The 16,826-nt window shown below is 29.2% G+C and overlaps 1 protein-coding gene across 1 annotated transcript; it reads right to left on the bottom strand.

Annotated features, from left to right (window-relative positions):
• Positions 1–69: 69 nt before the first annotated feature.
• LOC112598327 (52 kDa repressor of the inhibitor of the protein kinase-like) lies at positions 70–15,268 on the bottom strand. The gene is made up of 3 exons (XM_025344735.1): positions 13,930–15,268; positions 13,292–13,773; positions 70–210 (listed from the first exon to the last, which is right to left on the bottom strand). Exons 1-3 carry the CDS (start codon positions 15,266–15,268, stop codon positions 70–72), a joined length of 1,962 nt encoding a protein of 653 aa, XP_025200520.1.
• Positions 15,269–16,826: the final 1,558 nt, after the last annotated feature.

Raw genomic sequence — 16,826 nt, forward strand, 5'->3', positions numbered from 1 at the left:
ATAATAGAATTAAAGTTTGTAAATATTTTTTTTTTAACTACCTGTTTTACTAAGAAAATTCATGTTTAATTATTTGTTTATTTGACCTTTATTCAAACCTAACGCGTCTTGACAATTTTGACCATTTTCCTCAACATGTAAAAAAATGGTCGATGTGTACTTTGTTCTAAAGGCCAAACCGTAATCAGTTGCATTAAGTGTGAAAAAAGACTGTGTATAAACAATACGAGAAATTGTTTTTATACATATCACAAGGAAAAATAATGAAAAACTGGTATAACGTACCCATTGAACATATAATATATTTTTTTTAATTACCAATATTATTAAATAATTTATTTGTATTATATTTTTATTGCAAAAGTTAACGTATTAGGTATTACGTATTTTCATTTTATTATATTTTATATTTGATATATATTTTATCGATTGTTATAGATTTTATAAAAATGTATAAAATATAAAGTTAAAGTTATCATTTTATTTTATGTTAAGTTTTATTTTGAAACACTTTTTATTTTGTAGTTTCAATTAATAATTATTTTGTAAAAATGTTGGTATTAATTCAATAAATAACAAAGAGAAATATAATTTTTACCATTTATATATTATTATATTTTAAATAAATATTAAATAAAATATTAGAATACATACTTTAAATCCGTGTATTTTAAAAGATACAAAAATGATTTGTGCACTTTAGAGTATTGTATCTTTATGGATACATGGTTAGTTATTAGTTTACACAATATTGTATCTAAAAAGATACATTTTTGAAATTTGGAATTCATGGCAATGTATCTTTAAAGATACAAGGTATAACTCAAAAACTGTTGGCTCAACATTAAAAATGACCTAAAAAATGGACTCAGGACATCCAATTTACTCTAATTTGACCATTTACATAATTTTAAAAGACATTTTTTAGGTTTGCCAAGTTAAGGGTTAAGTAGGTAGTAAAAAGTATTGAAATATTTTATTTAGATAAAAAAGTTATTTAAATAGATTATCATTGAATATTTTTTAGTAATCCTATAGGTACCTATAGGTAATTTAGTTCTTATTTTTTACACTTATGTGTCAATCAACATACATGCTTTTAATACAATTAATTAATATGATTACTTTGTTATAAACAAGTACAAATATGTATAAACATAAATATTAATAACAATATTATATTTGTCAATTTTTTTCAAAAAATATATTATTTAACAATTATACTTTTATTCCTAATACTTTTACATTTTACATGTTTAATTAATTAAGTTGTATCATTACAAGTATAAACAATATGAGTATAAATACAAATTGCAATAAAATTAAAGAATTCAATTTTTTTTTTTTTAACAATGTTTGCTATTTGCTCAAAATTATTATTAAAGACCGTCTAATTGTTGCTATGATAAGAAAAATATGATTATCCAGATAATAAAAATTCAATTTGGTACATCATTCTTATTTATTAATATAGGTAATTATAATTATCTTTTTTTTTTAATGCTCAATCATCCTCAAAATTTTTTGCTATTTTAAAAAACTATTAAGCCAACCATTATGTTCGTACACTTTATAAATTAAATGTTAAATTATTAATAACTATAAAAATGATTTTGTAGGTATCTTAAAGTTTTTTTTCTGAATAAAATAAATAAATTGTATCCAAGGTACCTGTAAGTTTTTTATCTTTGAATCATTTTTTTTATTATATTTATGGATAATTCAGTGTATTTATTTAAAACATATATTTTAATTTCATTTATTGTTTATTTATTTATAATTTTAAGATTTTTAGAATTAGATGTTCTTATTTTTAATTTATGTATACTTTGTTTGCTAAAAAAATGTATTTTTCTTAGTTACTTGAGATAAATAAATGTTTAAGTTTGAACATCATAATCTTATGTTTATCTTAAATAGTAGTAATGACTATATCTAGTGTTCAAAAGTCAAATCATAAATTTAAGTCTCATAAAATGTATGTGCTATAAAATGCACTTCACATAAAAATGATGTATTTTAATATTGTTGCGTACCAAGAAGGTTATACCTCTACAGTATTTATTTTCGGGTAGAACATGAAATCTTGCGTATAAAATTGCATGGAACGCTATTAAATTTATTAATTTTACCAATTTACCATATACCTAATAAATATCAAGTAAAATATGTATACTTCTATAACAATCAATAAAAAATATTAAAATATACCTAATAAAAATAACTAAATAATAGTAAAAGAATTAATAAATAAATAAATTCGTCAATTATTAATAACGCTTAATATGTCGTACACAATGTAATATTAAGTATAGTCCGCGACACAAAAACTGGCCCCTGACCCTCCGAACCTAGCAGCCATGGGCCGTTTCGCCTCAGTGGTTCACACCGTAGTTAAATTAATTGCCCCGTTTTTTTTAAATTAGAACTTCATTTACTGAAAATACTTTAATTTATAAACCAAAATTTTGATTATTCGACCCAAGTATAGAACATTAAAAAATTAAAACAAAATATAATACAAATACAAATACAAAAAAAAAAATAAAAATAAACGGTATAGGTTAAGAACTCATAGCGTTGAATAGGGTAAATAGTGTGGGTCGCGGTACTCAAGGAACAGTTTTAGTGTCACGGACTAAATAGTTAAAAATCAGGTAAAATCGTACGCAACTGTGTTTTACTCTTATTTCCATACCTATTTGTTTTTCTATACCAAAATAATTGTTTTTGTCAGCGTATTGGATTAAGTATATACCTAAAAAGACCATTATTGTTCCTTATTGTTTAATCGTTTCAGTTTAATCTTTATTTATATTATTATCGGTACCTACGGCATATAGATATACAAAAATACTAGGTTTTCGTGCATGAGCAGACTATTGTTAGGTATATTATACTATATAGTTTGTCATTAATCACTCAGTTTACGAATACGAATACTTACAAGCAATACTTAGAAGTTAAATTTAATGAAAATAGAATTAAGTTTGACCATTACTTCATAGTTTATAGCCCATAGTTTCTATTTATGAAAAGCGTGATACATTGGATATAAATTATTGTTTAGCCACGAGGCTCCTACAAATCTGTGGTCGGCCTCGCTGACTACACCACCGAAAGATGAACTTGGAATAAACGTGAAGAATTGCTTAAAGAGAGGTGACCATACAAAATATAGACATTCGAGTCGTATTTAAAGTATGGATTACACAAATATAATATTAAAATGTACAAATTAACGTATCACCAACGACGAAGTGTTGACAGTTTATACAATGATTGATAATAGACTAACAGATATCACAATCACTTTCGTCGTGGTGATAATAATAATAATAATAAGAATAATAAGAAATAATAATAATAATATTTGGCCAAATACGATCTAAACAATTGTGGTACAATTTGTATATATATAAAAATATAAGATATGAAAATAATGACAGTATTTACGTGACTCCGTTCCTATGCCGATGTTGTCGTTGGCAGGTGACCAATTGACGGCGACAGTCAGGCCACTGGTCAGCTGTTTCTTCTTGAGCACGACGGTATAACAACAGGCAACCAAAACAAAGATAATAAGCTAATAGTAGACAACACTTGCAATTCACATACGTCGACCGATCGGTACACAACGGAAGTCGTGTGGTAATGTTATATTAATTTAGCGACAATCGGAACGACATACTCAATTCTAAACGAAGACCGCAAGGCAGTGTATATATATGTATTTAAGTTTAGCGGAGTGCGGATGTCGCAACAACGATATATATATATATATATACGGTTCGGAACGCGAGAGGTGTAACCGTTTTGATTTCAAACACAAGAAAACCGACCTATGCGAAGGTAAATGTCTAAAACGGGCGCACACTTGGACACTTGGACGTTGGACACTGTTCACAAGACGGTCTTAGGCGGCAACGTGCCGACAACTTGTTACCACGAAGGCGTCGCACAGAGGAGTCACTGTTCTTTTTGCCGGTGTCTCCGACAACACCAAAAAATATGCTATCCGAAATTAGTGGCCAATGACCCTATATCACCTGAGATAGGGCAATATCTGTACGTAATCTTTACGGCGGTTATAATTCCGTAAAGATACGTGATTGTGAAGGCCGTTAAACTACTAATCCGTTTTTACTGTCGAGCAATCGATTTCAGAATAGCATATAATAGGGCCATCGACCCCAGAGGAGAGGAGTCGCGATTAGGGCGGCAATAAAATCTATTTAAAGTTATCGCACTCGATAACTTGCGCGAACAATGACTATTTACAAATATTTAATATACAGTACCAACGAAAAATTGACGATAATCTTGGGTTTTATTGGATTTATCGATGTGGAGTACGGATACAGACTATTATTAAAAATAATATTCATATTATTGATCCAAAAGGTAAGCATTTTTCAATTAACGAACTTTCTCATGAGCCAGATCCACAATATTTACAAATTAAAAAAATTAAACAAAGCATCAAGCGAAAAGCCGATAAAAATAATGATACTGCACATAGGCGTCCCCAGACATTTTTCTAGGAGGGGGGGGAGCAAAATTAATTTTAAAAATAAATGAAGATTTTTATAAATTTTATTTATAGAACATTATAAAATTATTATTTTTCGTCATTAATACATTAAATTATTAGAATTAGGTAACAAATTTAAAATTCTAGAAGGGGAGTGCCCCATCTTGCCCTCCTGGGGACGCTTATGATACTGCATCAATAATTTATCAAGAATCGATAATGTCGCAACTTCATCACTAGTTTCTAAAAACTCAACTAGATGTTTAATTAAACGACGAAGAATGGGTAAGGAATGGAAAGAGCCAAAATTAATTTCTGAAATAACTATTTCCGAAAAACTTCAACATGTATTAAACAATAAATTGTTTTTAATAAAGTCATTTTAATGGAGAAATTATTATGTCATGATATTTACAGCAACAAAAAATTGTATGATTTAAAAAAATAAGTCATTTTGAGTAATAGATGGTACATTTAAATCTTGTCCTGTATTATTTAACCAATTATTTGTTATACACGGATCAAATAAAAGAGGAAATAACAGAACGGTTGTTCCATTAATTTATATGTTGATAACTTCAAGTGATGAAGATTTATGTATTCAGTTGTTTAAAAATATTAATAACTTTAAAGTCGAAAATAAAAATATTTTAAAAAAAATTCAAATTTGGAAATAATTACCGACTTTGGGTTAGCATCAATAAATGCAATTAATGAAATGTTCAATTTCGCAACACATACAGTAAGTTTTTTTCATTTTAAACAATCAATTTTTCGAAAAATCCTAAACGTTGGTCTTGGTAATAAATATCTAAATGACGATAATTTTAATCTTCTTACACGTCAGATGCCAGCTTTTAAATTTCTTCTTGTAAATATGGTACATTTGTAAGTAATGTTAGTAATGCTTGAAGTAGTTAAAGTAATTTTAAAATACAATTTAGCAATAATGAAAATGAATAGCTACCTACTTATATTTTATTTTGATGAGATCTATACTTGCAGACTACAGTAAAAGTAAAATTAGAATGCGATATCGCAATAGTAGAACGCCCATAATAAAATTCACCGTCCTCTTACAACTCGCCCTGGTAACTTTTATCTTATTGTTTTTAATTATATAGTTATACTGTAACATACTTAAAATGTGTTTTATAAGGTATGTACAAATTTATCCGTGGAAAACAAAAAGATCAGAAAGAAATAAAACGCGCAATAACTAGGGCTAGAATTTTGATGCAAAGGCATCTTTTTTTCTGGTGTTTTGAAACGTTGGTCGGTAAGTATGAAATGTGTTTTTGGTGATACTGATTATTTTAAAGTAATTGTTTTTGCATTTTTTGACAAAATTATCCTTAACAAGTGACTGCCGGAATATTTTTACCGAGTTGTCCTCACGCGCCAAGAATACCAATACAGGTACTAACTGGTTTCGTCACGTACGCCATCGTATTTTTGGACATATTTACACCACAGGCCTTGGGTTTTTTTTTCATATTTCTAATAATTTTCTTATCTTATAAGCTTATTGATATAATTGTATGTTTATTTAAAGAAAAATAAACCGATTCCGAGCGAGTACCAGTTATGGTACTCAATGCCAAGTATAATTGTACTAATAAATATACAAATAATATATGCAAAGTATATTATTATAGCCCTATTACTATTGTCATATTATTTTCTAATTCATTTCACTGTCTCGTTGTCAAGTGACGATTAACAAATAATAAATTATATAGCACGATAAGTTATTGACGATAAAATTTCTGTTTTTTAAATTATTATTTTAAAATGAATGATTAAGAAAACAGAAGTACAACAGAACTAAACAAGTAAAAACAATCAATACTATTAAAAAAAATAATCTATTGTAGAATCATTTTAAATTTTTTTCCAATTTTAAAGCAATAATAAATATAATCTAGATGCATTTTTATAGTCCATTTTTTGAATATAGGTATTATTAAATTATGTTTTTAATTATTTTATAAAAAATAACTTTTATAACATATAATTTTTTTGAGAAATAAATTTTATAATATATGATTTTTATGACATTAATGGCTTAATAATAGTTGTGATATAACAATATGCAATATTTTTAATGATAATAATAATTATGTAAAAAAAAAAATAATAGTACTTCACGTAAACAATAACTTTACGCCAACGGCCGGCCGGTCGGTCGGTTCGTACGCGCGAAAACCGTTTGAAGGAGAGTGTTATACGCTGTTGTGCAGGTTACTCCGTTTCGTACCTTTTCACTGCTGTAAGTGCCAGTGGTCGCTATAAAGAGGCATATTTCAATCAGACGATTCACAAAACAAATTCGGTGGTTGATGGGTGGCGGGTGCAGGCGCGTATAGTCAAGATATTTTTAGGCGCTCTTTTAATTTTCTATACACTTAAATAAAACTCGTGGGTGGGGTTCATCCGCTCGCCGTTGTAGTCATCAATCTTCATAAAAACAGTACCTATCCAATATCGAACAGAACCGAATTACAACGTATTCTTTGTATAAATGCGATCGAAAGGGGTGGGAGGGTTAAAGTATAACGTAATTCAGTGATTGTAATCTATAGCTTACCTACTGAAATATTTTAACCATCTGTTCACGGCAATGTTAAAAAAAATGTATACGACAGAATCAAGTTTTGAGGATTAAGAAACTAGTGAATCTGTATATACTCTGCTAATATCGATAAACCTTGGAAGGGGGTCGAACAATTTATACCAAACAGAACTTTTGATGTCCCACCACTTGTCTCTTATCTGCCCTTAGAATGAATGACGTGTAAAGGGCCGTCAACCTACAACTAAATTAATTCAAAACGAAAATAACCACTAAGTGTTTATTGATGATGCCACGAATTAAGAGGACGTCATACTCACATGTTTCGTCTCTGTCTTATACATGTACGACATAGACAAAACCCGTTGACGCAGTCTGAGTAAAATTCACTCAAATTTGCTTCTAGAGTAAAGTACCTATTATAAAATTAAAATATGACAATATTTTGGAGAGCAATACGCTAATTTTTTATAAAAAAATTTAAATTTTGAAAGTTTTGCTAATTCTAAACGATTATAATGAACGTTATATTGAGAATAATGGAAAAAACTTAGCGTCTTGCTCTCAGAAATATTATCATCTTTTAATTTTATAATAGGTATATTCATTCTAAAATCAAAATTGAGCGAGTTCTACTCAGACTCCGTATACACATTTTGTCTATGTCGTATACGTGTGTAAGACGAAGACGATACATGGGGGTATGACGTCCTCTTAAGACAATAATAAATTAATTTCGAACTAATCTCGTGTTGCTATCTTTATAATAGTATAATAGTAAATTGATCTATAATCTATCGACACACTTTAAGTTAAGAATATTATCTGTGTATATAGATACATAAGATTTTTCGATATATATGTATATATTATACATTTTCTGTAACTTCATAAGAATTTTTAAATTGTTGTGTTTTACATAAATACTGCTTGTATAATTAACATACAAATATTGTTATATTTAAAAAAATCATATTGTATATATTTTTTCTAACTTTATAAAGTTTAATAATAATATGTTAATCCACTTCCACTAGGACCAATATTCAGGTTTTTATAAGGAAATTATTAGTAATTTTCGCTTTTTCCGCACCTCCTCTAAGTTTTTAATTTATTATAGATATTAATTGAAATATCAATATCAATTTAAAGGTACACATTTCAAGTTATAAATACACGAACAATGTTTAAGTGTATTTAAAATATTATATATTTATTTTCGACTTTTAATTTATTAAGTACATATGACTTTTGAGCTTGTATTTATTATATAGGCCGTGTTAACTTAATCTTTTCCAGGCCATCAGTTGTATTATTAGGTATAACATAATACATTTACAAATAACAAGTTACACAACATTTCATAGCAAGCCTTGTATTTAAACAAGTTTATAAAAAGAACAAAATAAATGCATACAAGCAATCCTACAATAGTACTGTAACCATATTATAATGTAATATTTTAGAACGGTTGAAAACAATGAAAATAATTTAAAAATTATAGAGTTATGTAAATGCACTTTTATTTATTATTGTCTCATTTAAACTTCTTACCTGTATTTTAGCATAACTACACGAACCATACTATTATTACATATTTACATGTAGTTAATCTAAAATTTAAAAGATACTTGTATAAATATCTAACAATATATTATGTGATAAAAACTAAAAAATGACGTACAACATTAAAAAGTATACATTAACGATCTTAGGTGTCCGTAATAACGTTAAGGGTGACTTAGGAAAATTACACGAATCGATATTATCCAGCGTGGATAACTACTATACTTACTCACGCATTGCTCGCTACACAATATAGCGTATAGGACTAATTTGAATTGTAAGTTAATAAAAGTCTAAGTGAAAAAATATTGCTAAAACCGGTAAACATTAATGTGGATATTTATTACAATTGAACATTAACTGCAGATACTGTTTTTAGACTCTAACTATAAGGTATTATGTTATTTAAAACATAGTTTAAGTATTTGGTGTAAACATATAATATGCTTAACTGCAGAAGTGCAGAACGATAGAATCATAATCTCTAAGCTCTTGCGCGGTGTACACGGTTCATGACGAATAAATTATAAACAATTTCACAAGCAATACACACCGACATACCTATATATCCGTTGTTTATCAAATGGCCAATGAGAACATCATATTTATTTAGTGAACACGGTTTTTACTTTTGTGAATAATCGAGTAGGTATGAAAAAACTGCGGGCCGCGGTCTACGTCAATTTTGAGTGCTGTGTATATTTCGACGGTATTTACGCGTACATATAAGAGTACGGCGGTCAAGTATCTACAGGCGTTTCACTTAAAATCGACTTTGGGAAATTCTCCGTCCATCCGCCTGTATAGAGTGTAGACTCGAATTTATCTCACCGCGTTCTCTCGTACGACAGTAATATATCATATAATAATGTGCATATACAGCCACACGGCGGCTTACGTTCATAATAATATATTATTATTATTATGAAATAGGTAACAGTATATTATTATAATAGCAGAACACGAGGCGTAGAATACGGCGGTATAGATATGACGCGGATTTACCGTATGGCCAATCGCATTATACACACCATGTACATTAATAACAATATGCCCAAGCGCATATCATGAACCCATATAATAATAATAATAATAATAATATAACGCGTACGATCGAAACGAAAAATATTATGGGCGACGACGACTGGTTTCGTCTCGCGGGTGTGTTTATTATTTGCGTGTGCATATGTATGTATGTATGTATGTGTATTGTGTGTGTGTATATTTGTGTGTGTTTGTATTTAACAGTGGATAACGAATGCTCCACATTATGTGACCAGAGGTCATCAATTAGAGAAACAGACCGTACGTTATTATCATTACTATCGTATGCGCTTGTGCACCGGCCGTGTGGGAGTTGTCGTCGTCGTCGTCGTCATCGCCGCCGCCGCTGCCGTTGCAGTCATCGAGTTCGTCGTCGTCGTCGTCGTCGACACTATATAATGTAAAGGTACCTATGTATATAGGTATAGAGGTATAGGTACACGGTAATAATAATATATAATAAATAGCTATATGACTGCAGTGTGCATATATAAAATATATACATATGTATATATTATAATTGTACTCGCCAACCCTCCCCGCGCGAAGCTCGACACGACTCGTTATAACGCTATTATTATTATTATTATTATTATTATTATTATTATTATTATTATTATCATTATTATTATTATCATTATTGTGTTCGGCGGCGGTTGCGTACACATTTATACGCCCACGCGACAAGTGCCTACGCCCATTAATCGTTTGCTCGTGTGTACGAGGCGCACGTGTGCGTGTCGCGTTATCAGCCGAGCGTTATCTATTCGCGGTGTAAAACCGTCCGCGACGCCGCCCGCACACTAGAGCGTTATATTATTATTATTATTATTATTATTAGGTGTATGCCTAAGACACATATTATACCTGTTATATATATATATAATATATAGGTACGTAATACACACACACATATATACATATAATATAAGCATTACAATATTATTACACGGCGCTCGCCAACTGTTTCACGCGTTGCGTTATTATAATATTATAATAATATTGTGTACAATATAATATAAAGACATCTCGCGCCCCACACACGCCCCACAACATATTATTGTACGTTGTACGTACCTTAGACACGGCGTGTGTGTGTGTGTGTGTGTGTGTGTATGTATACATTGTAATATACTTATACCGATGTGTTATTTCTTCTCGGGAATTTTTACGTTTCATTTGTTCATTTAATCCCGTTTACGCTCGTGTGTGTGTGTGTGTGTGTGTGTGTGTGTACATATTATTATACTCTCTCTCGTGCACATATTATATCCGTTCTCTCCCTCGCCCTCCCCCCACACGCGTGCGTATCACTCTTTGAATGCCTCTCGCCGGCCGCGAGTCTTGCGACATTATACGACTCCGTCGTGAAGAAATATGCACGTGCGACTTTATATTATAATATCTTGTACGCACGCACGACGAGACCACGTACAATATTATAATATAATATTATGGCCGCTGTAACTGCAGAACGCACCGGAACTTGCACTGCAGCCGCAATACCATTTCGCTGTGTTCGTTCAGTTATCGTTACGCGAGTGAAACGTCGTCGAGACACGCATGTACGCGGTAACTCGACGAGCACCCTCATCCGCCCTCCTCTTACCCCCTTACCCCACCCCCCGTTTTTATTCATCCCTTTGACGACGAGTCTATTCGAATTTTTCGAGTGTTAGAATTTTAAAACACAGAGATCTACGGCCCAAAGGCCGCAGTTCAAAACAATTGAGATTTTTTCGCACTATAATACCGTAGGGAGGACCTATCCTGCAGAGATATACAAACTCCTGTTTTTCAAACGGAAAACCCTCTTTTTCTACAGTAAATTTTATCGTTAAGCGGAGGATAGTTTTTCCGAAAATGTGCCCGATTCGAAATTCGGACGAGTAGTAGTTATCCTCAGTTATTAAAAATGTATTTAACGAGGATAATATTCTTGAAAATGGTCTTAAAAAATAATAAATTTGGTGTTGTATTGGATTTAGTATTTAAAAATATAATTTTTTCGAATTAAAATTTGTTTCCTGACTTTAAACGTTCCTACATGGTTCATTAAAATTGTGGCTCAATCCGGTGATTCTGCCTGATATATAAATGTAACATTTTAGTTACTTATTAGCCGTATACATTTTTGAAAAAAGTTCATCGAGACCCAATATTTGAATACCTTCTTGGGTAAAATTTTAGCCAAAGTTTAATAAAAATACGTATAAATATTATGTAAGCTTATAAGTAAATAATATTATTTAAATAAAATTCCAATTTTTCTGTATAATCAGATTATTTAAATAAATGATTAGTTATAAGTTAAATTAATTGTACACGAGATATAATAGTTCATAGTAAAATATAAAAAATGTTATAATATAAAAAAAAAAAAAATAACAGAACAAATTTAACAAAATTTTTCGTTTTTTTTTTTTATTTTATTTTACTAATAAAATAACTACAGGTTTGACTTTATGATCGATTGCTTCTAAAACCGTTTTCAATTATATTAATTTATTCATATTAATTTTTCTATCAAAAACAGACATTCTAGAATTAGCTAGTTTATGGGAGGAGAGCTGTTGCTCATTTGCCCCCCTTAGATCCTCCCCTGGAAAGAGAAGTGCCCAATATCTCCCTTGAAATTTCTTTTTTCTATGAAAATAATTTCAAACAAGTTTTGAGGTTTGATATTTACGCCTAATTATTATTAATGTGAATCCTCTCTCCTCAAAAAAATTTCCGTGCTCACTGCCCTAACTGTAGTGGAGGTTAAGAGATCAACTTTAAATATAATAGTTAATAAAAAACTCAACAAGACAACTATTATATACAACGAGAGAATCTCACAATAGAAAGTTGGCATTAATAAAATCATTAAATCCTGCAATAACGTTATATATTATACGATGTTTATACTGAATAGAGATTGAATCTCGTCGTCATGCAAGATTCAGTAAGCAACTCTCCCGATTACATTATTGATACGTTTGGAGATCGTTGACTTGAAGAAACGATTTATAAATAATTATTGTTGTTGTTATTATTATTATTTATTTATTTATTTATTTATTTGTGATGTAAAACTATAAAATAACAATGATTTAATATCGTAATAATAAATTTTTAATTTATTAGATTTAGAAAAAATTTACAGGTAGGTACTTTTCTAAGTATATATTATACAATATATACATATATAAATATCCCACAAATGATTTGATTTGCCAATAGTACACTGCTGCAGCCTATTTGTTTTAAATCTATACTTTGTACAGTTCTAAACATTATAGGTACATATTTTATAACGGAATATTAGCAATAATGCACATATGCCATCAGGGGCGGATCCAGCCAAAAATAACGGGGGGGGCAGTAGTATTTCATAGACGTAAATATAGGGGCTGCTTCCAAAAATTAATAATTAATATACACATAATTTTTTTTTCTTATTTTATAATTTATATACATATACATATTACTTACATATTATATATATTGTATAGATAGTTTACAGAATAAATACATTTTTATAACACAAAATTTAATTTTCTTGATGACTTAGAAAAAATATTAATTACATCTTCAATATCAATTTCTACATCTTTATGAGTGTGAATTAAAGCAAGACCATTTAATCTGTCCTCTCCCATTCTTGTTCTTGTCCATGTTTTTAACCGCCGAAGAGAAGAAAAACAACGTTCAGCAGATGATGTGCTTGCGGGTAACACAGATAATATTTGTATCAAAATTGAAATGCATGGATATAATAATTCTTCACAATACTCAAGTAAATCAATAGCTGTTTTAGGAATATCACCAGACTGAATTTTATTTTTATTTATCCAAAACTCATGCCATAATTCTATTTCTCCTGCCAATTTAATGTTAATACTATCTTTTGAATAAGACAAATGTTTAATTAAAATTTCTCCAAATTTGTCCATAATATGTTGTACTTTATTGCCAAGAATACATTTGTCGAGAAATACTTTTACTATAACATTAGGCAGAAACAAATCAAGATCAAATATTTCAACAACTTCTTTGCTGAATCGGTTAGCTAAATCACATATTATATTGTCAATAAATGGTAAAAAAATGGCAACTCGATAAAACTCATCAGGGCTTTTAACTTTTGGATTTGCTCTGTTCAACATTTTATTACCAAGTCTAGGCAAGGTAATTGAAATATTCAACTCATCAAAATTAGTTTTACATATTTCAAATATTTCAGCAAAAACATCAATGCTATTTTGACGTTTTGTTTTTAATGTTGATAAAACACTTTGTATGATATTAGTTGCAGAGAGTTTATCTTGATTTTTGGATTGCAATAAGCGACTAATGGGTGAAGTAACAGAAAATATATTAGATATTGAATGCAAAGATACAATAAATTCACAGCATGTTAAGGACTTTGAAAGATTATGAGCTTTTGAAGATGTTACAGTGTCAGACCACTCAGAAATACTATCCAATGATTTTACAATTTTTACCAAAGATGTAGAAAACTGAAGTATGGAGTCATGTTTTTCTACCCATCGAGTTTGACATAGTGAATGCAAAGAATGTCCCAAATATTTATTCAAAACAAAAGTGCGTTTAGCAGATGAATTGAAAAATGCTACAACTTCAGAAATAGTTCCAAATGTGTTTCGGATACTCTGTACTTTACATCCTTTTATCAAAGAATTATTTAGTGCATGGTTAAAACATGGGCACTTAACAGCAAATTTTAAATCATTTTGTAAAGTTGTAACAGCTCCTCGTTCTAAACCAACCATTGTAGCACAACTATCAGTAGATATACCAATACAATTATCTAGATTTAGTGAAAACTTTTTAAGAATATTTAAAACTGTATCACCAATTAAAGTTCCACTCATTTTTGGCTCGTCGTCATTTGAATTAAAATTTTCTTTATGGACATCGATAAAACCAATAAAGTCTTCACGAATAATTTTGTCTTTGATACACCGAATAACTAATACAAGTTGTGAAATGTGTGCCATATCAGTAGTTTCGTCAAACATGATACTAAAAAAAGGACTGTTATTTACATCTGTCAGTATTTTTTGAAGGATTAAATCACCTATAATAAATATTAATTTATTTTGAGTGGTTTTGCTAATGTAAGTTGCGTTTGCTCCAGTTTGTTCAAAGTGTGATTTGAGTAATAAGTCACCAGATTCCATACGAAATTTAAGTAATTCTCTAAAGTTACCCTCATTACCCAATGGTTTATCAGGGTTATCAAAAATAGACCCATTGTCTCTATGGCCTCGAATTGGTATATTTTGTTTTCCCAAAAAAATAATTGTTTTAATTATGGGTTTTAATCGTTCTCGGTTCTCTTTGACTATTTTAAGGCGATGACTATCTAGTTGGTTAATTATATCCGTTTTTGGATTATTAAAACTTTTTATAAAATTTTGTCCATCTTGAATAGCTTTGATATGATATTGATTATTTTCATGAGTTTCTAAATTACCTTGTTTTCCTAATAACTTTGCGAAATGAATAAGTGGTTCAGTTACCAAAGTCTTCAATGGCATGTGATTTTTGTTGCCACACCCAATATTTGTGTGAACAAAAATGGAGCAATATAAACAATATAAACCTTTTGACTCTTTAGAATATACAAGCCAAGAATATATCTCCAAATGATTAACTCTTAAAAGCGTTTTCTTCTTTTCCTTTTAATATGTTTGGAGTAAGGAAAATCAAAATTTTGGAGGCTTCCAATGTTGTGATTGCTAGTTTATATTTGTATTTTCATCAACAGTGACATATTTAAACTATGAACAATATCAGCATATCACCAAAATATTGTCAACTGCAGTGAGAATTAACATCATCTATTACTTAAAAATAAATATTTCATAGTATACCTATTTAATAATTTATAATATAAATGTTGTTCATAATTTATAAGTTATAAGCTGCAATTAAACAAAAATAAATAAATAACTTCACATTTTGTTTATAATTTTATAATAACTTTGAAATTAGTACTTGCTCTACTTGTATTTTCACAAACTGAGTAGGTACCTGGTACATTAATAAATAATATATATTATATAATATTTATTATTTAATAATATATACAAGTATCTTTCAAAATGTTATTTTTACATGATTGTATCTATGAGTACCTACCTACTAACTAATTTATCATAAATTAAAAACATACCTTGTCTAAATTTGAGTCAGCAAAATTAAATTTTCAGTTACACAACTATCATGTTCTTTTCGGTCATCTGATTTACTAACTTTTGAATTATCATAATTTATGGACTATAAAATAAAAATTTCAATAATCTTATTTTAATTTATATGTAGTGATGGGTATTAAGTAATATGTATGGGTATTTGAATTAATCAATATCTTTGTAAACTGTTTATATTAAGTTGTTTTAATTATTTTTACAAATTAATAGCAAATGATAGGTACTATTTAGTAAACTGTTATAATTATAATAATTTGTAGATTCTAAACAAAATAATATAAATTAAGATAATAACAAGTACCTACTATATTAAATATCAATGTAAAAATTAATAGTAATAATAATAATTCTGTGTAATAATAATACTTACTTTATTTTCAGTACATAATTTTAAGTAATTGTGAAGAGAATTTTTCTTTTATCCATTTGAAAATTTTAATCATAACATAATATAATAAATAAAACAACAAAAATAAAACACTCAGTGGTGATTTCGGTCGTGTGCTCGTTTACACTAAACGAAAGGTGTGAAATCATCTATTTGGTGCATATGACAGGCGATGGCAAATAACTTGAACAAAGACATCCGTCAACAGTTTAATGTACCTATTACCCTGCAACGCGACAATTGTAGGTTTCAACAAAATCAATAAAATAGACTCATTTTCGATTTAATCTAATCAAACCATGCAATTTCTTGATAACGTCAAAAACATGTTATTATATATCTATTATCTATGAATAGTGATCGGTAACCAGCGACGCGGGCGCTTATTACGCTTATATACTTAACAATTTATATGGATTTGAATTTTTGTGTGAACGGGGGCTGTACTTGTTAAACCCTAGATCCTCACTGTTCTTAAGTATTTAACGTAATCAT

This window comes from Melanaphis sacchari, unplaced genomic scaffold, assembly GCF_002803265.2.
Source record: "Melanaphis sacchari strain LSU unplaced genomic scaffold, SCAv2.0 Contig47_pilon_pilon, whole genome shotgun sequence".
Lineage (NCBI taxonomy): Eukaryota > Metazoa > Arthropoda > Insecta > Hemiptera > Aphididae > Melanaphis > Melanaphis sacchari.